General features: G+C 44.2%; 1 protein-coding gene across 2 annotated transcripts in view; it reads left to right on the top strand.

The window, feature by feature from the left end:
• HGFAC (HGF activator) overlaps nt 1-19037 on the top strand; it is a 37921-nt gene extending 18884 nt beyond the window's left edge. For both annotated transcript variants that reach the window (XM_072126153.1, XM_072126154.1), the window contains 8 exons: nt 45-155; nt 4628-4805; nt 6979-7064; nt 8992-9232; nt 13366-13505; nt 13964-14104; nt 17554-17702; nt 18186-19037. In XM_072126153.1, coding sequence (XP_071982254.1) covers nt 45-155; nt 4628-4805; nt 6979-7064; nt 8992-9232; nt 13366-13505; nt 13964-14104; nt 17554-17702; nt 18186-18356 — 1217 coding nt within the window. In that variant the 3' untranslated portion in view covers nt 18357-19037. The remainder of the gene's footprint in view (nt 1-44; nt 156-4627; nt 4806-6978; nt 7065-8991; nt 9233-13365; nt 13506-13963; nt 14105-17553; nt 17703-18185) is intronic.
• The last annotated feature ends 7401 nt before the right edge of the window (nt 19038-26438 follow it).

The raw sequence follows: 26438 nt of genomic DNA, 5'->3' as shown, positions 1-26438 counted from the left end.
AACTATACAGGCGATAGGTGGCAATAATCTGTTTGTGTCCTCAGTTTGCCCAGTAAATCCATGTCTCAATGGCGGAGCCTGTCGACTGATGATAAATAGCGGGAGTCCTGTATGTAGCTGCAGAGGAAGATTTGTTGGCAAATTCTGCAATATTGGTAAGACAAAAAAACTTTGTGAGGAAAAAATTCTATTTATTTGCTTCGATGTTGTCTGAAAGTGAGTGATACAGATGGTGGCGGTAAGCTGGCAGTCAGGAAATGCTTCTGAATCTCTCACCCATAGTGACCAATCACAGCGCAGCTTTTATTTCATTTTCTGCTTTTGAAATATGAAAGTTTTGCTGTGATTGGTTGCTATGAGCAACAAAGAACATTTTAGTTTTAGAGAGTTTTCTTGTGCTTTTTATCTCTCGATTCATCTTTCTATATCTGTTCCTCTATAAATCAAGGGAATGGAAACTATTGGGAATATTTATGAAGATTATCAAAAAGAAATACCATAGCCACTGACCTGGGCACCCTAAAAACAAATAAACATGATCTATAGTATCACGTTTGTCCACTTTCAGCAAATAATTGATATTGTTTGCATAAGGAAAATTGATACAATGTTCCAATATACTTTTTTTGTTAATTCCTCATAGTTTTCTAGATCTCTGTTTGCTGTCATTTTATAAGAAGCTTCATTGTTTACTTCCTTTAGATTACAACTTGTGTCTGGTCAAGTGATGTCACACTGGTGCAAGGCTCGTTAGATCAGAGAGAGTAATCAGAGCTGTGTGATATAATGACCAATGCACCTTTATAAAGCCATGTACATCACATGACCAGGGATATAACGATTCGTGCACCTGTGTGACATCACATGACCAGGGATATGATGAGCCTTGCACCTGTGTGACATCACATGGCCAGGGATATAATGAGCCTTGCACCTGGGTGACATCATATGACCAGGGATATAATGAGCTGTGCACCTGTGTGACATCACATAACCAGGGATATATAACAAGATGTGCACCTGTGTGTCATCACATAACCAGGGATATATATCAAGCTGTGCACCTGTGTGTCATCACATGAACAGGGATATATATCAAGCTGTGCATCGGTGTGACATCACAGGACCAGGGATATAACGAGCCATGCACCTGTGTCACATCACATGACCAGGGATATAACGAGATGTGCACCTGTGTGACATCACATGACCAGGGATATAATGAGCCATGCACCTGTGTCACATCACATGACCAGGGATATAACGAGCCGTGCACCTGTGTGACATCAAATGACCAGGGATATAACGAGCCATGCACCTGTGTCACATCACATGACCAGGGATATAACGAGCCGTGCACCTGTGTGATATCACATGACCAGGGATATAACGAGCCGTGCACCTGTGTGACATCACATGACCAGGGATATAACGAGCCGTGCACCTGTGTGACATCACAGGACCAGGGATATAACGAGCCATGCACCTGTGTGACATCACATGACCAGGGATATAACGCTTCGTGCACCTGTGTGACATCACATGACCAGGGATATGATGAGCCTTGCACCTGTGTGACATCACATGGCCAGGGATATAATGAGCCTTGCACCTGGGTGACATCATATGACCAGGGATATAATGAGCTGTGCACCTGTGTGTCATCACATAACCAGGGATATATATCAAGCTGTGCACCTGTGTGTCATCACATGAACAGGGGTATATAACAAGCTGTGCATCGGTGTGACATCACAGGACCAGGGATATAACGAGCCATGCACCTGTGTCACATCACATGACCAGGGATATAACGAGATGTGCACCTGTGTGACATCACATGACCAGGGATATAATGAGCAATGCACCTGTGTCACATCACATGACCAGGGATATAACGAGCCGTGCACCTGTGTGACATCACATGACCAGGGATATAACGAGCCATGCACCTGTGTCACATCACATGACCAGGGATATAACGAGCCGTGCACCTGTGTGACATCACATGACCAGGGATATAACGAGCCGTGCACCTGTGTGACATCACATGACCAGGGATATAACGAGCCGTGCACCTGTGTGACATCACAGGACCAGGGATATAACGAGCCATGCACCTGTGTCACATCACATGACCAGGGATATAACGAGCCGTGCACCTGTGTGACATCACATGACCAGGGATATAACGAGCTGTGCATCGGTGTGACATCACAGGACCAGGGATATAACGAGCCGTGCGCCTGTGTGACATCACAGGACCAGGGATATAACGAGCCATGCACCTGTGTCACATCACATGACCAGGGATATAACGAGCCATGCACCTGTGTGACATCACATGACCAGGGATATAACGAGCTGTGCACCTGTGTCACATCACATGACCAGGGATATAACGAGCCATGCACCTGTGTGACATCACATGACCAGGGATATAACGAGCTGTGCACCTGTGTGACATCACATGACCAGGGATGTAGCGAGCCGTGCACCTGTGTGACATCACATGACCAGGGATATAACAAACCTTGCACTTGTGTGAAATCAAATGACCAGGGATATAACAAACCCTGTACCTGTGTGACATCACATGACCAGGGATTTAACAATGTGTGAATAAGACCCATAAGGCGTCTCCTACCTATCTGAGAAGGCTAGTCCTATATACAGTACATTATAGCTGTGGACCTAGCAGACGCAGGCAGATGAGAAATCTGGAGCAAAAAGTGAAAGTGGTCCTCTCCCCAACAAACATCCGAAATCCTGTGCTTCACCTTCTATCCAATTATTCAACTTCTCTGAATAAAATATGTCACATTATAACCTGATCCAGCATCAAATATTCTCCAAAATAAGATGTAAATCTGGAGGGAACATGCAGCAGGACATGACAGGAACCTCAACGCGACGCATTTCTCCAAGCGGCTGCTAGACCTTGTACGGCAGATTATTCGCATGACGGATAATGTGGTTACACAGCCCTCATCCTATACGAGAATAAGGCCGAGGGAGTCGTTCTATCACTAGCACCTGTAGGCTCATCTCAGTTATTAGATGTAGTAGAGCTGAATATGCTTGTCTACTTGTATATGTACACTGTATTTATATAGTAGATGTAGCAGAGCTGAATATGCTTGTCTACTTGTATATGTACACTGTATTTATATAGTAGATGTAGCAGAGCTGTATATGCTTTCTACTTGTATATGTACACTGTATTTATATAGTAGATGTAGCAGAGCTGAATATGCTTGTCTACTTGTATATGTACACTGTATTTATATAGTAGATGTAGCAGAGCTGAATATGCTTTCTACTTGTATATGTACACTGTATTTATATAGTAGATGTAGCAGAGCTGAATATGCTTTCTACTTGTATATGTACACTGTATTTATACAGTAGATGTAGCAGAGCTGAATATGCTTTCTACTTGTATATGTACACTGTATTTATATAGTAGATGTAGCAGAGCTGAATATGCTTTCTACTTGTATATGTACACTGTATTTATATAGTAGATGTAGCAGTGCTGAATATGCTTGTCTACTTGTATATGTACACTGTATTTATATAGTAGATGTAGCAGAGCTGAATATGCTTGTCTACTTGTATATGTACACTGTATTTATATAGTAGATGTAGCAGGGCTGAATATGCTTTCTACTTGTATATGTACACTGTATTTATATAGCAGATGTAGCAGAGCAGAATGTGGTTGTCAATTTGTATATATATATATGTAGCAGAGATTAAATTTGCCCTAAGGCTGACAACATAATGCACTACTATATCTGTCAGCTTAGCTAAAGAGAAGCCCTCACATCACCAGACATGACATTTTCAGTGAACACTTGTGGTCTCCTGGGAAAATCTTATGTAGAACTCTGGATTGTGATGTTAAATTGTTGATCCTGGAAGTCTACTACATTGGGAACTGAAAAAACCCATTCGCTTTTTAATAGAGAGAAGAGTCATATTTTGGCAGATGAGTCACTTTAGAGGCAATATGGAAAGTGTCACTACAGATGTCCATGTCGTCTGTTCTATTGTACCTAGAACTCTGCTTTTAACATATAAAATATAAGAATCTCATCTTTTGGATCAGATCAAGATGGTGGCTCTGAGAAAGGGAGTAATAGATCTTTATCTACAACCATGTCTTCAACTGTCTGGATCTCCGGTTCTGTAGCTCACAGAACCATGAGCCAGATGTGAACTGAAAGATGAAATTCTTATCTTTAATATGACACCAAAAACATGGTATCATAGAAACGAAGTGAAGTGAACCCCCGACCTCTAGCCTCTAAAAGTGACTCATCTCAGGCAAAATGACTTATTGTTATGTGAATTTAGAGGAGATTTTTTTTTATGTTGAGATTTCACATAAAAGAGCGAATTATAGATAGGATATTGAATACATTACCCGAGGGGTCTGGTAGTTTAGTAAAACCTGGTGATAGTTTATTTTGGATGCGCAGTGAAGTTGAGTTGTACTTCCATGACTTGGCTGGATGTTTTTTCTTCAAACAACAAAAACCTGCTACATCAGTAACAAATATAATAAAACATCTGTAAGAATTTTGATGTTTTGATCCGCGCCTCCTATTATGTTCCATAGACCCAAAGCAGCACTGCTACAGTTATGATAACGCAACCACATATCGAGGGGTGGAGAAGAGAAGTCGCTCCGGCCACAGCTGTATGAGGTGGGACTCCGATAAACTGTATCAAGAGATTAATACCGGCACCCAGGAAGACTATGTCCTCAAAGGTTTAGGATCCCATTCATACTGCAGGTAACAATCCCAAGACTGGAAACATTTGCTCCTTTTCCGATATTTAAAGAGGGTTATATTTATGCAGATTAGCTGCTTCTTGTACAACAGCGGTGGGCAGTACCTGCTGGTGCACCATGGGTGAGGCAGTACTTGCTGGTGCACCAGGGCCTGGGCAATACCTGCTGGTGCACCGGGGGCGGGGCAGTACCTGCTGGTGCACCAGTGGTGGGGCAGTACCTGCTGGTGCACCAGGGCCTGGGCAGTACCTGCTGGTGCACCAGGGCCTGGGCAGTACTTACTGGTGCATCAGGGGCGGGGCAGTACCTGCTGGTGCACCCATTTTCTTCTTTCCCTGCCTTTCTTAGTGTCACCAGCACTGCCTCTTTATCTGAAAATTGGCATTAACTATAAAATAGATGTAGAAAAAAGAAAATGGATGCACTGGCAGCTGAGGCCCCGCCCCCTAGTGCACCTAAATTTGCATGAATATTAAAATGTAATTTTCTATAAAATGACAGATAACTGGAAAATAGCAAAGGCATGTCTGGCTTACAAAATGTCTTTTACACAGTGGGTTGTGAGGATGTGACAGACTCCCTTTAAAAGATGCTCTAAGAAAAGCAACCGGATTAAAGTTGTTCTCACCTATCTTTGGATCAGTGGAGGGCTGAAACCCTGCACCCTTGCTGGCCTTGCTGACACTTATATTTCTTACAAGTTCTGTTTGCAACTCATTCCTAACAGCTCATTCTGTGAATGGGACAGAGCTGCAGTACCAAACCCAGCCACTATACTATCCAAAGCAAAAGGTGATGCAGAAAACAAACACTGGAATACCCCTTTAAATATTTTTTTAGATGTACGTACTGTTTCTACAATTTTGCTACTACTTTGTTTGAATTTCTCTTTGCTGATTCAGCTTTCCCAGCAGCGGCCAGAAGGTGGCACTGTGATACAATCCACATAACTTTCCCCAGGCCTGTAGGCATATTAAATATGACATGTAAATCCATCCTGTGGGAATGATTTATGTGCATATATACATTCAGTCAGGTCTTTAGTTATGGAAATTTACGATTGGCAGGTCAGCCATAGTGTTACCCCTGGGGGCCAGCGAACAGGTCAAAGGTTTCTTTAAAAGCTTTTATACCGAGCAGGGGTGTAACTTGAGGGGGTGCAGAGGTTGCGGTTGCATCCGGGCCCAAGAAGCTTAGGGGGCCCATGAGGTGTCACTTTCCCATATGAGAAGACTATTACTATATACCATACATTATAGTCGGGGGCCTGGAACAGACTTTGCACTGGGGCCCGTCAGCTTCTAGTTACGCCACTGATACCAAGGTGTTATAGACTCCAGCAAAACCAAACCAAAAGTAAAATACCTTTAAACGCCTTGTCTGTAATTTCCATATGTCGCCTCCTATCCGGTCAGTAGTGTCTCCCGTCTATATGGTGTTTGCAGTGTTCTGTATACTACAAATCCCAGAATCCTCTGCAGAACTAAGACCTTGTTCACATGTCTTTAGTGATTTGTATCAGTTATCGTGAGCCAAAACCAGGAGTGGTGGAACAAACCGGACTGGTGCAAGTCCTTCCAGTGACTACACAGAGAGAAGGTATAATGGAAGGACTTGTACCTGTTCTGGTTTTGGCTCACAATAACTGATGCAAACACCTGATTTAGCGGCTACATGTACTGCTAGCGTACAGTATTAGGCCTCAGCCCAATCGCATATTTGTTTCTATGGGAACGCAAGCGATCGGTAACCAGAACCCGGCATCTTGCATTAAAACAATGCAAGACACTGTATTCTGGTTACCGATTGCTTGCGTTTCCATAGAAACACATATGCAATAGAGCTGAGGCCTACCACTGTACGCTAGCGCTACCACCACCCTGTGCCCGCACCCTGAAGACTTAACAGAGGTGTAACCCGGCCCTAATCCCCCTTTTTCAGTTATATACTGTATGGCTCAGTTTATTCTGGACACTTGATGTCTTCTCCCTTGAGGTACTAACTCGGTCTAGAAAGGTCCATTCTGCGAGAATCAGTCATCAGATGGATATATGAAAGGTACCAGTCAGGGGGATGGATACAAGTGGGTGGCATTACTTCCATGTCTACTTACCATCACAACCAGAAAAAAACTTTTTATATTGATGTCTTATACATATTATTATATTTTCCAGGAGCCCAGATAATGACGCTGCCCCTTGGTGTTATATCATGAAGGACAACCATGTGTCATGGGAGAACTGCCTGGTTCCCACATGTAGTAAGTGATCAATAACCAGATTCTTCCTCAGACTTAAAGGGAACCTGTCATCAGAAGTAAGCCTAATAAACCACTACCATTATGTTATGAAGCAGCTGAACACCTCCCAGATGGTGATTCTTTTATAGCCCAGCTTGGTGGCATCATCCAGAAAATCAACTTTGAAGTGAGATGTAATTTGGTTGTATAAAATCAAGCACTGAAGTCAAGCTCTCCTTGACTCTGAACACCTCCACCTTTGCGATTGACATCATGCGCCAGACTTCAGGAGATCTGACCAATGCTGTCTTTGGATGCAGGACCATCAATTACAGTGAAGGGGGTGTTTTAAGGCAGGGAGAGCTTGACTTCAGTGTTAAACTCTCCGCCTCCTTGACTTCATAAAACCAAGTAACATCTCACTTTAAAATTGATTTTCTGGATGATGCCACCACACTGGACCATGAAAGAAACATGATCTATATGCTGTTCAGCTGTTTAACATACTGATAGTGGTATATCAGGCCTATTTCTGATGACAGGTTCCCTTTAAAGGGCCTTTCATGGTCCTTTTGCAGTGCGGGACGCCCATCTTTATCCATCAGTCCAGTGCTGTGTGGATTATATTATTTTGAACTTAAAATGACCATACAATCCCTCGGAAATCCACCACCTGCCGCATGCTCTTTATAAACCATTCACACTCTTTGGTGGCACCCAGGGCATGTGTTTGTTATAAACTTTATTACAGTATTTTATGTATACATTTAAATTTTGTCTTTAAGGTACATGGGCTCCTGCAGGCATCAACAGAGCCCCTACCAGCTCTGGCATTTACATGCCCCCCAAAGCCCTTGTGTCTACCTCCCTGCTCCCTCTGTGCTTCCCTCTTCCTATTGGCTGACGTTTTATGTTACTACAGCCATGAGATTTCAGGCACTAAGAGAGGGGGAAGCACAGAGGGAGCAGGGAGACGGACACAAGGGATTTGAGGGGGAAGTCAATGCCAGAGCTGGGAGGGGCTCTGGTGACGCCCCTGGGAACCCTTGTTCCTTATTTACATACAGACAATAGTTATATTTATGCATGAAATACGGTAATAAAGTTCATACTCAACATACTTATTAACAGAAGCACTGTGTAGAAGCATTGAAATTTCATGAAGGCGTGGAGGGGCACGACAGCCGGAAAGCTCCGGTGACGCAGCTGTGCACGAGTGCCAGAGTTTGGTACATTCCCACATTTATATCTAATGTGGTTGTATCCCTGTTGCATCCAATGAACATAGTCTGACAAAATGTTACCGTATTTTTCGGGCTATAAGGCGCACAAAAAGTCTTTTGATTTTCTCAGAAATCAAAGGTGCACCTTATAGTCCAGTGCGCCTTATATATGAACCGAACAACAACTGCCTTGAGCTGTGCGCAGGTCTGCCACCTGTGGGTCATCCATCCTTATAATCAGGTGCGCCTTATAGTCCAGTGCGCCTTACATATGAATCGTACTTACAGACAACAGCTGCCTTGAACTGTTCACAGGTCTGCCACCTGCTGGTCATTCACCCTAATAATCCGGTGCGCCTTATAATCCGGTGCGCCTTATATATGAACCTAGACGTTTTAGCAGTTATTTATTGATGGTGCGCCTTATACTCTGGTGCGCTTTATAGCCCGAAAAATACTGTACTTAAAGGACTATTTCCAAATGGGACACATGGAAGATATAGCGAGCACAGCGGTAGTTCTAAGTGATCCTATATTGCCCCCCTCTGAATACAAGGCTTGTATGCAGTAAGCTCCCCCTAGAGGTGGCAGCCGTTGGACAGAATGTAAGAATTTCAATTTTATAAAGAACAATTTATAATGTATGAATTATTATATATTCTTTTTTAAAGCAGAATATTGTGTAATGTAATAGTAACTGATGCGTCATTCTCTGAATATTATAGATGACAAAGGCAGGAGAATCGTACTTGAAGATGAGGCTGTTGTATTGGCTGCAACAAAACCGAAATGTGGGGTTAAGCACGAGAAACGCGTTGTAGCTAGAGGACGCATCCTGGGTGGTCTCTCGGCTCTTCCCGGCTCTCACCCTTGGCTGGCGGCCATATACATTGGAAATGTCTTCTGCGCTGGCAGCCTGGTAATGCCCTGTTGGGTCGTCTCGGCCGCCCATTGCTTCGCTGACAGGTACATTGTAATATTTGTTTTTTTTATTAGGGATATGGTTCACCCACATGTGGAATAGCCAATGTGTATACTTTGATGAGAAACAGTACACACCACCTTCCCGGTGTTTAAAAGGACCATCCAAGTTCCAGCTAACAGCCTAGGATTTATATTCCAGGATATTAATGCTTCCAATTGCAAAATGGATGTGTCCTCCGCTCCACAAACCCTCTCTTCTGCTCTGAGTGACGTCTGTAGCAAAATTCTAGTTGAATACTGCAGCTGTCACTCTGAGAAGCATGAAGGGGCTGTGGAGCTAGTCAATGTGCACAGAACTAAGAGCACAGCAGTGTGAGTACATACCCCATGGCCTATTTTGCTCTGAGTGACTGCTGTAGCAGAATTCTACTTGCATACTACAGCAGGCTCTCTGAGTAGAAGGGACAGGTTTATATACACTCACCGGCCACTTTATTAGGTACACCATGCTAGTAACGGGTTGGACCCCCTTTTGCCTTCAGAACTGCCTCAATTCTTCGTGGCATAGATTCAACAATGTGCTGGAAGCTCCTCAGAGATTTTGGTCCATATTGACATGATGGCATCACACAGTTGCCGCAGATTTGTCGGCTGCACATCCATGATGCGAATCTCCAGTTCCACCACATCCCAAAGATCCTCTATTGGATTGAGATCTGGTGACTGTGGAGGCCATTTGTGTCCAGTGACCTCATTGTCATGTTCAAGAAACCAGTCTGAGATGATTCCAGCTTTATGACATGGCGCATTATCCTGCTGAAAGTAGCCATCAGATGTTACAGGGTACATTGTGCTCATAAAGGGATGGACATGGTCAGCAACAATACTCAGGTAGGCTGTGGCGTTGCAACGATGCTCAATTGGTAGCAAGGGGCCCAAAGAGTGCCAAGAAAATATTCCCCACACCATGACACCACCACCACCAGCCTGAACCGTTGATACAAGGCAGGATGGATCCATGCTTTCATGTTGTTGCCAAATTCTGACCCTACCATCCGAATGTCGCAGCAGAAATCGAGACTCATCAGACCAGGCAACGTTTTTCCAATCTTTTACTGTCCAATTTCGATGAGCTTGTGCAAATTGTAGCCTCAGTTTCCTGTTCTTAGCTGAAAGGAGTGGCACCCGGTGTGGTCTTCTGCTGCTGTAGCCCATCTGCCTCAAAGTTGGACGTACTGTGTGTTCAGAGATGCTCTTCTGCCTACCTTGGTTGTAACGGGTGGTGATTTGAGTCACTGTTGCCTTTCTATCAGCTCGAACCAGTCTGCCCATTCTCCTCTGACCTCCGGCATCAACAAGGCATTTCCGCCCACAGAACTGCCGCTCACTGGATGTTTTTTCTTTTTCGGACCATTCTCTGTAAACCCTAGAGATGATTGTGCGTCAAAATCCCAGTAGATCAGCAGTTTCTGAAATACTCAGACCAGCCCTTCTGGCACCAACAACCATGCCACGTTCAAAGGCATCAAATCACCTTTCTTCCCCATACTGATGCTCGGGAGAACTGCAGGAGATTGTCTTGACCATGTCTACATGCCTAAATACACTGAGTTGCCGCCATGTGATTGGCTGATTAGAACTTAAGTGTTAACGAGCAGTTGGACAGGTGTACCTAATAAAGTGGCCGGTGAGTGTATATATGTGTGTGTATGTGTATGTATGTATGTGTGCATGTATTTGTATGTGTGTGTGTGTGTATGTATGTGTGTGTGTACGTATGTGTGTATGTGTGTGTATGTGTATGTATGTGTGTGTATGTATGTATGTGTGTATGTATGTGTATGTATATGTATGTGTGTGTGTATGTGTGTATGTATATGTATGTGTGTATGTATGTGTGTATGTATATGTATGTGTGTATGTATGTATGTGTATATATGTGTGTGTGTGTGTATGTATGTATGTATGTGTGTATGTATGTATGTATGTATATGTATTTGTATTTATGTGTATGTGTGTGTGCATGTGTGTGTATTATTCCTATTCCTGCTGTTCCTGACAACATCCCAAAAAAAGAGCGGACAGCTCTCAATGGACAAACTTTAGGCACTTCTCTATGTACATGATACCAAGAACCCACCCAAAAATCTTGTCTCTGGTTTAGTTTTAGTTAAACTACAAAAACTTCAAAATGACTCATTTTAAAATAAAAAAGAATCCCTACAATTTTTAGGCCCGATCATTAGAGGTTCTCTATGGAATGCATTAATGCATGTGATACCTTAATTTTCTTCTTTAAAAATTTTCTAATTTATATTTTGCTATAAAACGCCATGTAAAATTGTAGTTTTTTTTTCTTTTGGTATTAAAATCCTTGAACTGTCTTGCAGCTCTGATGAGTGAATGCGGTGACTGTTCTACTTCACGGAGTCAGTGTAACACTTAGAGCGGCTTGAATAAATCCAGTAACTACCTCCCTTTCCCTTCCTATAATACTGGCCGCCACTCGGCTCTTTATAGTTTTTCTGCATAATTGAAAGTGACTGTGTGAGACCGACTGTGTAGATAAAACTGCAATGGGTAATGTCTTTGTTATCTGCACCGATTCAGACTCCAGAAAAGCCATTTGCTCAGATAATGGGCTTTATTTGCATTGATGAAAAGCTGCCCATAAAAACCACCAAATGTGCAAATTTCTTTTAAAAAGTGTTCTTTTACATTGCATTAAGTTATACAGTACCGGGGTCATGCCCCTCCCCCCCCATCATGCTTATCATGGACGTATTGTCTAGGGCATAAGATGATCGGAGAGTAGTGTTGGAATGGAGATGGGCACCTCCTGTATTGGCACAGTGGGCTCTATACCCATGGTTCTAGTTGTCACACCTCCATGGATCACCTGCTGCTTCTAGTAGATAGTTAGAAGCCAAAAAGAGTAATTCCAAGACTGAATACAATAAGCTCCCCCTAGAGGTGGCTGCATGTGGACAGAATTTTATCATTTCAAAGTTATCCATAATTATATTCGATGTTTTAAAGAAGAATATTCAATCTAATTATATCACCTATTATTTTTTGCCTATTGTGTAATCAGCCCATTAGTTTCAGAGGCTGGAAAAAAAACCTATATCCTCTCACATGGTAAAACTTCTTTAAATTGAACAGTGAATGGTACGGTCTGACAAAGAGCTCCTCAGACCAGAAATGGTAGCTAATCCTTCACATATGACTTGAGTTGAGAGGTTAGTTAGGATATAAAAAAATAGTGTGATTATCTTCAAGAAACAGCGCCACTCTTATCCACGGGCATTGTCTGGTATTACAGTTTCTTCATACTTGGCTCATGATTCAGTTATCCCCTATTTACAGATGAGAAGTAGGAACCCAAGATAATAACGGTGTTGGATCCAAGGTCCCGTGCACCACAGTTGTCTCCAAAGCCACCTTTAAAATAGGGTTCTATTATAGTTATTATAACCAAAACACTCAGCCCACAGGTAACCCCCATGATAGGTACTTGCACCACTCATGGGTGTTGTCAATTAAATGCCACCAGCAAAGTTGTGATGTCATCAGGGAGCGACAATCCTCAGGAAACTGAATTTTAAGGACATTTAAAGAGGGCCGGCAGTGATCATGCTGAATCATAAGTATGGGCTCAGGGACCAGAACTTGCAATGCTCAACACGAACCTGAATATTGCTGGTTGGTTTTGGTCCGCACAACCCTAATGTTTACCGCTTTATGTCCAGGCCTGAAAAGGCCCTAAAGAAGTCCCCAAGAACTCCGGAAAACCTTCTGGGGGAGGAAGGGGAAAAATAAAGAAGCTTTACACAATTCCCACATGCTGGAAATACTTATGGTATTCTGATACAGCACCAGGTCAGAAGTTGTGAGGAGAAGAGGTCACGGGACTTACCATGGCCTTAGCCCACAGGACATCACTCAGAGGAAGTTACGTTTTATGGCTGTGGAGATCACAGATTGGCCAAAGTGGGTCGCATGACCCTCTAGGCACTCGGGCAAAGTACTATTTTTTGCCACCTCTGCTCCAGCCCCCAAGGGGTTTTCCATAACACCTGAGTCAATCATTTATAAAACCAATATCTGATCCTAAAGATTAGATACACAATTCCAGGCAAGAAAAATTTACTGCTTCTTTTTTTGTCACTTAGCCCCCATAAATCAAAAGTAAGAGTGGTCCTGGGACAACAGTTCTTCAATAAGACAACAGATGTCACTCAGACATTTGAAATCGACAGATATATCTTCCATCCGGATTATTCAGTGTATAAACGCAATGAACATGACATTGGTGAGTAAGAAAAGCTCATATAACTATCTTATGATAATTGCCGGATGTTCCCAAATTAATAGTGGATGCATGCATGTGAAAAAGTCTTCTTTAAGGAAGCTCATGAGGGGCCCAAACAGTAGGGCCCAAGTGTCCTGCAAGGACTTACTGGACCCTACAAGATAGGGTGCAGTAAGCTGGTGTTCTTCTCAGTACAAGCTCTTGTACTTGTCTGCATGCCTGACCCCTAGTGGTGGGAAAATATCACCTTTTATTTAATTGTAGATATATATGTGGCCTGTGGATGCACATTGGCCTGACCCTGCACTAAGCCATGACATAACTATGTTCTCTTTGGCCGCTTTGAGCCAAAACTTTAAAAGGACTGCACTTACATCCCCCCTTCTCTTCAGGAGATCATTCTGGTGTAACAGTGTATTGCCATTTACTACATTCCATTGATATCCATTGTTTTCTAGTGTTAATAAGGCTGAAAAGAAAAGATAACCATTGCGCCAAGAAGACGCCATTTGTCCAGACGATCTGTCTACCAGGCGATGGTATGACCTTTGAAGAAGGTTACATGTGTGATATATCCGGATGGGGCCGTATGAGTGAAGGTGAACTTCCTGCTGTATTATTGAACTCTTGTGCCAATTTATTTTTGGAGGAAGGTGACTCCAGTGACATGTCTTGTGCACCTAGGTCACTAATAGGGTCTTTGATTTGTTTGTAGTGGTGATATTTCTGACATTAAGGAGGCATCCATATACAGTAGTATACAAAATGGTTAAACCTTTCTTCTCTAAGAGGTCTAATTTTGAAGCATCTACATCTACAAAGTAAAATACTCAGTGGGTTGGCCACAAACTTTGCCAGGGTAAATACAAGAACCTAATAGGGCCAAGGGCCACTCATATTATTTTTACCCTGGTAAAGCTTATCCGAAGTCCATGTAAGCCGCGGGTCATGCAAGCTAAAGGTAGCAGGACTCTGGGCTTCCTGTGACATCTTGTGTCCTGCTGCCTTCCGGCAGATGGAGGGGGCCGTGCAGTCATTACTGTATGCAAACTCCTCGGAGATGACCACACCTATGTCAGTGGTTGGAAGGGTGTTTAGATGTCCTTTGCACTCCCCACCAACCACTTCTATGGGAGTGGTTATGAAATGATGCAGACAGTACTGACCGCACGGGCCTCTCGACCTGCCAGAAGGAACCAGAGTGTCACAGGAGTCCTTACATGAGGGGTAAGTACAATATGGATGACCCTAAACCTAAAAGTGGTCAAGTTTGATATTAGTGACCAATCCCTTTAAATGTTAATGTCCTATTCAGAGGATAAATCCTCAGTATCAGATTGCCAACAGTTCAGTACTCAGCATTGCAAGAGATTAGCTGTTCTTACGCAGATTAACTCAAAAGCTCTGTCCTCAACCAAGTCACTGCAGCGGCCCTTATTCAAGTAAATGTAAGCCGATTTGCTGTAATGAGGTCTGACCACTCCCCTCAAATGAGCCACCTACTTTACCTAAATCAGTAGTATAGTGTGTGTTTACATGAGGAGTAACACCACAATATCTTCCATGCACTGCACCGCTGTCGGACTGTCCCACCAGAGCACCCGAGGATTCTCCGGTGGGCCCGGGCTCTAACAGAATACTGGACCCCAGTTTGCAAAACCTGTAGTTTTATCTACTTATCCTGTAGAACTATTTAAACGCAAAAAATACACAAAATAGTTACTATGAATAATAAGACCTCAAGATTTTATTTTTCTCATTTTTTGAAACAAATGAATTTTTGTAAATCTTTTACAAGTGACTAAGATGAATTGTAGAATTTGCAATTATATTTCCAGTTCACATTCGTCTATCATCTAGATCCGTGCTGCTCCTCAGTGTCAGTGCGCCCCCGAAGAGACGTATTTCTAGGTATTACATATTTATAATAAGGGGCACAGAAGGATTCCCACTGGATGTTAGGACTTGTTGGAGGATTTCACGGCTTCTCACTGTAAGGCATCACAAGAGTCAGCTCTTTTGTGGCACAGTGTGAATGTTAGATTTTCTTTTATGAATACAAGACTTTACAGATGGGAAAAGAATAAATCCCCCACCACCATAAGATTAAGTAGAGAATTCATTCATCTCCCTGAAAAACACTGAAAAACCTTGTTTTGTAATATAATTGTAATCTCCCTCTCTTTAGCCATTGTAATCAATGTCTATCAATGTCGGTGGGGGTCCTCTGACAAAGCCTACATAGAAAACTGTCTTGTTTTTTTTTATCGGACCAGAGAAGATATCCTAAAGCTATTATATTGATTGTATAAAGATAAGCACCATATAGTGCACATGTAATAACCTACATAGGAGCAATAATACAATTTACCTAATAGACCAGAGAGTAAAATAAATGGTAGCGTAGGAATAACTATACCATGGAAGGATATAGTAATAGTGACACCTCGTGAACATGTAGAAACTTTTTTTGCCCACAGAACCGGACTATATAATTTGGATACAAAACTGATAAACAAATAAAACAGCAAATACCGGAAAAATCGTAAGGAAATTTGCGCTCGGTCGGGAGAGCATGGCGGAAGCTCTTTGATGGGAGCCCATCAGTGCGGACTCCATGGCAGCACTTACTACATTTACTAGTCACCAGCCACCCACCTATAAGACCACGTTCCATACCACCAACTTTCCTAGCAAAAATAAAAAGGACAAAAGAAATTATTTTTCCCCTAAGCCAGGCCTATTGCTCTGCCCCTTACTTCCCCCTAACACAGTATAATTTCCAACTTAGTACCTCCATCTCCCCTTCACATTGTTTCCCCCCAGCTCCCTGTCGCATTGTAGCCCCTCTTATATTGTGCTATCAGCAACCCCTGATATTAAAGCCCCCCATGTGCTCCCCAGCATCTGCCTCTCTTATTGTGTCCCCCAAACAGCTCCCCCTCTTATTTTGACCCCTCCACAGCATTTCCCCCTGTTATTTTACAGGGGGCTCCACCTCTTAATTTACTCCCCCAGCAGATCCCCCTCTAATTTTGCCCCCAGCAGCTCCCCCTCTTATTTTACCCCCAATAGCTCTCCCTCTTATTTTACCCCCAGCAGCTCCCCCTCTTAATTTACCCCTTTTAGCTCCCTCTTATTTTACCCCCAATAGCTCTCCCTCTTATTTTACCCCCAATAGCTCTCCCTCTTATTTTACCCCCAGCAGCTCCCCCTCTTAATTTACCCCTTTTAGCTCCCTCTTATTTTACCCCCAATAGCTCTCCCTCTTATTTTACCCCCAATAGCTCTCCCTCTTATTTTACCCCAAGCAGCTCCCCTCTTATTTTACCCCCCAACATCTCCCTTCTTATTTTGCCCCCAGCCGCTCCCCCTCTTATTTTACCCCCAGCAGCTCCCTCCATATATTACCGCCAGCCGCTCCCCCTCTTACTTTACCCCCCAGCATCTCCCTTCTTGTTTTGCCCCCAGCCGCTCCCCCTCTTATTTGACCCCCCACAGTAAATGATAAACTCAGATACTCACTGTTCCCCCGCAGAAGCTCTGCTCTTCTCCTCCTCTCCTCCTGCTGTATGTAGCAGTGAAGCCGGCAGGCAGGGATGAAAGTACCACATCGCACCTGTGGGCTCTGCTACACAAAGCAGTAGGGAGGAGGCACAGGGAGGATACCAACAGAGTTGATGTCCAGGCACAGACTTCCCACCGGGCGGAATAGCGAGACATAGCCCGAAAAACGGGACTGTCCCATTAGGTACGGAATAGTTGGGAGGTGTGTGCTACCCATGGCTGTATATGGAGGTAAAAATAGTTACATGCACTATATGTCACCGCAACTACAGAGTTACTATTTGTAATGGTTGCAGGAAGTTGTATTGTTATAATTCCTGTCTACACCAACATTGCTCATTTGCTTAACGGACACTGTGCAAAAGATACGCAATCCGTTATAAGACATGAAGGGAGGAGATAAGAGACATGTAACATGTGATGTCCTACACTACAGAGAAGAGATTACCATGAGCCAACCTGAACCTGTTTCCATTTTCAGAGGCAATGGATTATGCAAACGTTTTACAAGAAGCCATCGTGCCCATAGTGTCCGATAACCAATGCAGCAGTCCTGAAGTCTACGGATCCGATATCAGTGAAAACATGTTGTGTGCTGGATATTTCGACTGTTACATAGACGCCTGTCAGGTAAGGTCCAAACTTTTTGTTGAGAACCTGACCTGGCATATACATAGGCTGGATTAAGACTACCATGGGCTCTGCGCTGTATGAATATTATTGCCCCTACAAGTCTGGAATCATTTCCTACATATGGGACTAGAATCAAGATTCTTGGGGAATGGAGGATGTGCCCCTTCTGCCTGCTTTCAATCTGTGGTTTCAGGACCTTTGGAGGACCTTCACAGGTCCTGAAATGGCTCTTGTGTACATGTGTATTGAGAGCAGGAACAGATGAATGAGAATTTCATGGGTGAAGGTCCTTCTCAGTATAAAATTTGGTGGGTGGTTTAGGTGGCCATGGGCCCCCTATAAGGCTTGGGCCCCAAGCTACCGCCCCAAAAATCTGTATTATAATCCACTACTGCATATACATAATTGATATTTCCTCATAAATTATGAGACCACACATTGCTTACAAACTTTGCATTAAGTTTCTTTTTTTTATTTTAGGGTGACTCCGGAGGGCCGCTGGCTTGTCAGCAGGATAAGGTCTCTTATCTGTACGGAATCATCAGCTGGGGTGATGGATGTGGCAGGGCCAACAAGCCTGGGGTGTATACTAAAGTATCTAACTATGTGCAGTGGATCAACAGCAAAATTATGCCCAAAAAAACTGACTGATATGAGTTGTCCCTTTCCTGAGCTTCACAATTAGGATATAGAAATGTTACTTTTGTTTATTAGGTACATTGATATTAATGATGGATGTTAAAAGAAACCGCTTCACGTAGAGTTTTGAATTGTATTTTTGAGCATTGTTACTACCTCGTAAGTGCCCAAATGAAGAAATATTGTGGTCACGTGCAAAAATTGTTATGAAAATGGCTCACGATAATTTGTAATATTGGTCTCCTCATATGCAACCATTTGGCCATCCATAGGGTCCAGGGTCACAATACTCCACACCTATCGTAGTATCGGATATATTTCTACATTTCCCTGTTTTTCCTCACTATGTGGCATTCTTGGCTGCTTATTTAAAGGGGTTTTTCCAGGAATTATGGAAATTTTTTGGAGACCGGTGTAGGGGTGGAAAAAAATAAAGTAGACTTTACTTGTTCCAGCTTCCAATTTCCATGTTGAGTCAGGAGAAGACCACTGATTGACCAAAGCAGGTCCTGCGGCTCCTTAGAAATTCTGGTTGGGCACAAGTGCTAAAAATAGGGTGTCCCCCTAGCGAGTGACAGCCATAGCTAGTTCCTAGGGCCACCAATCCTACATAATGTCCGGGTCGCTCATTTCTAATGGTGAGTACACGGTGTGTGGTTTTTTTGCCGCGCCTGCCCAACCTTCTAAGGGGTCTCTAGAATTCATGGAAAACCCATCCAAGTCCTCCTTCCCAATGTTGAAGTAAGGAGAAATAGGATATTCAAGACCCTGGCAGTATTGAGGTTACATATTTATCTGTAAATACAGTAGGAGATCTATATCAATATCAATAATGGGGAAACTCCTTAAATAACATCTACCACCAGGTAGATTGTAAACCATGCACACAGACATACTGGTGTACGTTCCCTCTAGCAGGATCCACTTCTCTTTAAGCTTCTTATTCCCTTGTTTTTTAAAATAAAAGACTTTAAATATTATGCAAATTAGCCTGAGTGGCTCCAGGCTCCTTAAAACCCTATGTAGCCAGGACCGTATCCTGGTGTTGGTGGCCACGCCCCCTGCAGCCTGTGTGTGCATGTGTGTGTGTATAGGAGAGATACAACAGCTCCATGCAGCCGTGTTATAGCAGAACATGTCAGATTCATGTGTAGCTGATGTCTGTGTCTCTCACCTGTATATTAGGAGGATGCAGCATGTCAGCAGATACTAGCTATGCTTTACTATACATTACACACAGACATGAGCAGGGGGAGGAGAGGGGAGGGGTAACAGGGGTGACATCACTGCCTCTGACCATGTGACCAGCCTCATTTACATAATAAAGAATAGATGATTTTACAATGAATAATGTATGAAATAACTAGATAAAGGCTGGGATGGGATCCTTGTGAGCTGCTTCAACAGGTAGAGGTGACAGGACAAGTGACAGAGACCTGATGACAGGTGTCCTTTAAGGTCTTATTTACTGAGGAACACTGTTGAATGAATGTGAATTGGAGGTTGTCACGGCTCCACCACTTTTTACATCTGAATTGTAACACATGGTAATGTCTAAATATATTAAAATAACTATGACAAAGTGGAACACAAAACAGACGGAACAGAGATATGCGTTTCGACTTCAGGTTGTCCAAACCAACCATGATTAAGACAAGGCGCTAAACGCGTGAGTCTGCTACACCTGTTTTGTGTTCCTGTTTAGCCCTGTTATTTTAATCTAGCTATACAATAAAGCATTGAAGGATTATAATCCTACCCCGGAGTCCTGGATCAACATTTATGTTTCTACAAATTTAACTCGGGCCTCTGGATATGTGGCCCTGTAAAAGGAGAGTATTGGACGGTGTCTTATGATCTGATTACTCTTTCTACTACATGGTAACGTCATCCACAATATCTATTATTAAAGGAAATCTACCATCAAAATCCTTCATGATAAACTAGGGACATTACTCATAGATCCAGGCAGCGTGACTGTGGTGTCTTCTTATATTTGTTATCCATGGTCTCCTTCTAATTTCAACTCTTTAAATTATGCTAATAAGCCTGAGGGACTACCTTAACCCTTCTGAGATCTGGATTTACAGACTGTTACACTGTCTCCCCCTGCTCTATCAGCACTGAGAATGAAGCAGTAAGTTCTCACTGCACAAGTGCAGAGGGAGCAGGGGGAAGGAGAAACATTGTAACAGCCTGTAAAGCCAAATCACAGAGGCGCTATAGTAGTCCTTCAGACTCATTAACATAGTTTTGATTTTAAAAGTTGATTTTAGAAGAAAGGAGGCTATGGATAACAAATATAAGTAGATTCCCACAGTCACTGCGCCTGGATCTATGAGTAATGTATTTGGTCAACCAATAGTTATGTGTACCATACTCTTCCTGAATACTGTGGATGACCGATATGATATTATATGTTCTATGTTTAATGTTATATTCAAAGATGATAAAAACAAAGGTAAAATCATCATAAGCTGATTGTTTCCAGTTTTTCCCAGTGAACTGTATCTCAAAATATGGAAATAAACTGAAATTATGCAGTCCTATCATCACCATAGACAGGGGGAATCCTCTACACCTAGAGGAGAGGCGGTTCTACCATCACCATAGACAGGGGACATCCTCTACACCTAGAGGAGAGGAGGTTCTATCATCACCATAGACAGGGGGAATCCTCTACACCTAGAGGAGAGGAGGTTCTACCATCACCATAGACAGGAGGCATCCTCTACACCTAGAGGAGAGGAGGTTCTATCATCACCATAGACAGGGGGAATCCTCTACACCTAGAGGAGAGGCGGTTCTACCATCACCATAGACAGGGGACATCCTCTACACCTAGAGGAGAGGAGGTTCTATCATCACCATAGACAGGGGGAATCCTCTACACCTAGAGGAGAGGCGGTTCTACCATCACCATAGACAGGGGGAATCCTCTACACCTAGAGGAGAGGCGGTTCTACCACCACCATAGACAGGGGACATCCTCTACACCTAGAGGAGAGGAGGTTCTACCATCACCATAGACAGGCGGCATCCTCTACACCTAGGGGAGAGGTGGTTCTACCATCACCATAGACAGGGGATATCCTCTGTGCCTAGAGGAGAGGTGGTTCTACCATCACCATTAGACAGGGAACATCCTATACACCTAGAGGAGAGGCGGTTCTACCATCACCATAGACAGGGGGCATCCTCTACACCTAGAGAAGAGGTGGTTCTACCATCACCATAGACAGGGGGCATCCTCTACACCTAGAGGTGAGGCGGTTCTACCATCACCATAGACAGGGGGCATCCTCTACACCTAGAGGAGAGGAGGTTCTACCATCACCATAGACATGGGGCATCCTCTACACCTAGAGGAGAGGTGATTCTATTATCACAATAGACAGGAGGAATCCTCTACACCTAGAGGAGAGGCAGTTCTACCATCACCATAGACAGGGGGCATCCTCTACACGTAGAGTAGAGGCGGCTCTACCATCACCATAGAAAGGGGGCATCCTCTACACCTAGAGGAGAGGAGGTTCTAACATCACCATAGACAGGGGGCATCCTCTACACCTAGAGGAGAGGCGGTTCTACCATCACCATAGACAGGGGGCATCATCTACACCTAGAGGAGAGGAGGTTCTACCATCACCATAGACAGGGGGCATCCTCTACACCTAGAGGAGAGGTGGTTCTACCATCACCATAGACAGGGGACATCCTCTACCCCTAGAGGAGAGGTGGCTCTACCATCACCATAGACAGAGGGAATCCTCTACACCTAGAGGAGAGGTGGTTCTACCATCACCATAGACAGAGGGAATCCTCTACACCTAGAGGAGAGGTGGTTCTACCATCACCATAGACAGGGGACATCCTCTACACCTAGAGGAGAGGTGGTTCTACCATCACCATAGACAGGGGACATCCTCTACACCTAGAGGAGAGGTGGCTCTACCATCACCATAGACAGGGGACGTCCTCTACACCTAGAGGAGAGAAGGTTCTACCATCACTATAGACAGGGGGCATCCTCTACACCTAGAGGAGAGGAGGTTCTACCATCACCATAGACAGGGGGCATCCTCTACACCTAGAGGAGAGGTGGTTCTACCATCACCATAGACAGGGGGCATCCTCTACACCTAGAGGAGAGGAGGTTCTACCATTACCATAGACAGGGGGCATCCACTACACCTAGAGGAGAGGTGGTTCTACCATCACCATAGACAGGGGGCATCCTCTACACCTAGAGGAGAGGTGGTTCTACCATCACCATAGACAGGGGGCATCCTCTACACCTAGATGAGAGGCGGCTCCACCATCACCATAGACAGGTGGCATCCTCTACACCTAGAGGAGAGGAGGTTCTACCATCACTATAGACAGGGGCATCCTCTACACCTAGAGGAGAGGTGGTTCTACCATCACCATAGACAGGGGGTATCCTCTACACCTAGCGGAGAGGAGGTTCTACCATCACTATAGACAGGGGACATCCTCTACACCTAGAGGAGAGGCGGTTCTAACATCACCATAGATAGGGCACATCCTCTACACCTAGAGGAGAGGAAGTCCTTTCAACACCATACACAGGGGGCATCCTCTACACCTAGAGAAGAGGCAATTCTATCATCACCATAGACGAGGAACATCCTCTACACCTAGAGGAGGTTCTACCATCACCATAGACAGGGGGCATCCGCTATACCTAGAGGAGAGGTAGTTCTACCATCACCATAGACAGGGGGCATCCTCTACCCCTAGAGGAGAGGCGGTTCTACCATCACTATAGACAGGAGGCATCCTCTACACCTAGAGGAGAGGCGGTTATACCATCACCATAGACAGTGGGCATCCTCTACACCTAGAGAAGAGGGGGTTCTACCATCACCATAGACAAGGGACATCCTCTACACCCAGAGGAGAGGCGGTTCTACCATCACTATAGACAGTGGGCATCCTCTACACCTAGAGGAGAGGTGGTTCTACCATCACCATAGACAGGGGACATCCTCTACACCTAGAGGAGAGTAGGTTCTACTAACACCACAGACAGGGGGCATCCTCTACACCTAGAGGAGAGGCGGCTCTATCATCACCATAGAGAGGGGCATCCTCTACACCTAGAGGAGAGGTGGTTATACCATCACCATAGACAGTGGGCATCCTCTACACCTAGAGGAGAGTAGGTTCTACTATCACCACAGACAGGGGACATCCTCTACACCTAGAGGAGAGGCGGCTCTATCATCACCATAGAGAGGGGCATCCTCTACACCTAGGGGAGAGGTGGCTCTACCATCACCATAGACAGGGGGCATCCTCTACACCTAGAGGAGAGTAGGTTCTACTATCACCACAGACAGGGGGCATCCTCTACACCTAGAGGAGAGGCGGCTCTATCATCACCATAGAGAGGGGCATCCTCTACACCTAGAGGAGAGGAGGTACTACCATCGCTATAGACAGGGGCATTCTCTATACCTATAGGTGAGGTGGTTCTACCACAACCATAGACAGGGGGCATCCTCTACACCTAGAGCAGAGGCAATTCTATCATCACCATAGACGAGGAACATCCTCTACACCTAGAGGAGAGGAGGTTCTATCATCACCATAGATAGGGGCATGCTCTACAACTAGAGGAGAGGAGGTACTACCATCACCATAGACAGGGGCATCCTCTGTACCTATAGGTGAGGTGGTTCTACCATCACCATAGACAGGAGGCATCCTCTACACCTAGAGGAGAGGAGGTTCTACCATCAGCATAGACAGGGGGCATCCTCTACACCTAGAGGAGCGGAGGTTCTACCATCACCATAGACAGAGGCATCCTCTACACCTAGAGGAGAGGCGGTTCCACCATCACCATAGACATGCGGGCATCCTCTACACCTAGAGGAGAGGTGGTTCTACCACAACCATAGACAATGGGCATCCTCTACACCTAGAGGAGAGGCGGCTCTACCATCACCATAGACAGGGAGCATCCTTTACACCTAGAGCAGAGGCGGCTCTACCATCAGCATAGACAAGGGGCATCCTCTACATCTAGAGGAGAGGCAGCTCTACCATCACCATAGACAAGGGGCATCCTCTACACCTAGAGGAGAGTAGGTTCTACTATCACCACAGACAGGGGGTATCCTCTACACCTAGAGCAGAGGCGGCTCTACCATCAGCATAGACAAGGGGCATCCTCTACACCTAGAGGAGAGGCAGCTCTACCATCACCATAGACAGGGGCATTCTCTATACCTATAGGTGAGGTGGTTCTACAATCACCATAGACAGGGGGCATCCTCTACACCTAGAGGAGAGGCGGTTATACCATCACCATAGACAGGGGGCATCCTCTACACCTAAAGGAGAGGAGGTTCTACCATCACCATAGACAGGGGACATCCTCTACACCTAGAGGAGAGGAGGTTCTACCATCACCATAGACAGGGGCATTCTCTATACCTATAGGTGAGGTGGTTCTACAATCACCATAGACAGGGGGCATCTTCTACACCTAGAGGAGAGACGGTTCTACAATTGCCATAGACAGGGGGCATCCTCTACACTTAGAGGAGAGGCGGTTCTACAATTACCATAGACAGCAGGCATCCTCAACAGATATTTTAGGCCACTCCTAATGCGCAAACTGCTCCAGTTGTCTGGGGTGTAAAACAAAGTTTTTAGCTGTGCTTTGGGTCATTATCCTGTTGCAAGACCTATGACCTGCGGGCGAGCCCAAGCTTTCTGACACTGGGCTTAACATTTCTCTATAAAATACCTTCATAGTCTGAGATTTAATTATACCCTGCACAGATTCCATACACGCCCTGCCAGATGCAGCAAAGCAGCCCCAGAACATAACAGCCTCCCCCATGTGTCACAGTAGGGACAGTGTCTTTTCAGTATATGCTTCATGTTTCCATCTTTGTGCATAGAGCTGATGTGCCTTGCCAAAAAGTTTGACTTTAGTCTCATCTGTCCATAGGGCATTCTTCCAAAAGCTTTGTGGCTTGTCAACATGTTGTATTGCAAATTCCAGTTTTGCTTGTTTTTTATTTGTTTTTAGCAATGGTGTCCTCCTTGGTTGTCTCCCATTAAGTCCCTTTTGGCTCAAACAACGACGGATGGTGCAATCTGACACTGATGTTCCTTGAGACTGAAGTTTACCTTTTATTGCTTTGTTTTTCAACTGCGTCCAGGACGGTTGGCTACAGTCCTATAGATCTGAATAATATTGTTAAGCTAAACCTAGCTGATAGATCAAATCCTGTCATTTCTACTTGTCTTATTTTCCTAAAAAGTACTGTAATAGAAACAATGAACTCAAGATGGTGCCGAGATCTTAGACTGCACCTCAAAGTTTTGAAGCAAAGGAATGCGGACCTGACATCAATGTGCGACAGCAGGGAAGTTCTCCAATCAAGAGACTTCATAAGCTGGGAACTCTCCTCCCTTTCTGCTTTTTTTCCTATTTTTTTTATATAGATTTGTGAAACCAAATAATGCTTGCGCAGTGCTGACTTTTGCCCAGGGCCAAAGCATTGGCAAATAGGCTACAACAGAGAGGGTACCAATTGGATATCATAAAGAAGGCAGAGAATCGGATAGAGGCCGTAAATAGACATCATTTACTGTATGGTGACAATAGAAGTAAAAAACAGAATAGGGTACAGGACAAAACTACTCTCACGTTCAGCGCTCCGTTCAGCAGACAGTTCAATGCCATAAAGGGCATCATTAAGAGAAATCTCCCCATTCTTGCGCGAGATCCAGACTTGTATAATCTTGTAAGTGATGGAGTTAGATTTATTCCAAAAAGGGCTCCCACTCTAGGAAACCAGTTGTCTCCAAGTCTATATCAAAATAGGATAGAAACCTTTCCTTGGCTTGCATATCCGGGTAACCACAAATGCGGGCACCGTGTCTGCAAGATGTGCTCGTATATTACACAAGAAAACTCAGTTTTTTATTATTCCACGGGACAACAACACCCAGTGAAATCTTAATTAATTGTAATACTACTTATGTCATATATGTCATCTCATGTACCTTATGCCGGGTCCAATACGTGGGCTGTACCACAGGTCC

The sequence above is a fragment of the Engystomops pustulosus genome, chromosome 1 (assembly GCF_040894005.1).
Source record: "Engystomops pustulosus chromosome 1, aEngPut4.maternal, whole genome shotgun sequence".
In the NCBI taxonomy this organism is placed as follows: Eukaryota; Metazoa; Chordata; class Amphibia; order Anura; family Leptodactylidae; genus Engystomops; species Engystomops pustulosus.
Note: the sequence above shows the minus strand (reverse complement) of the source record. Positions and strands in the feature narration are given on the sequence as shown.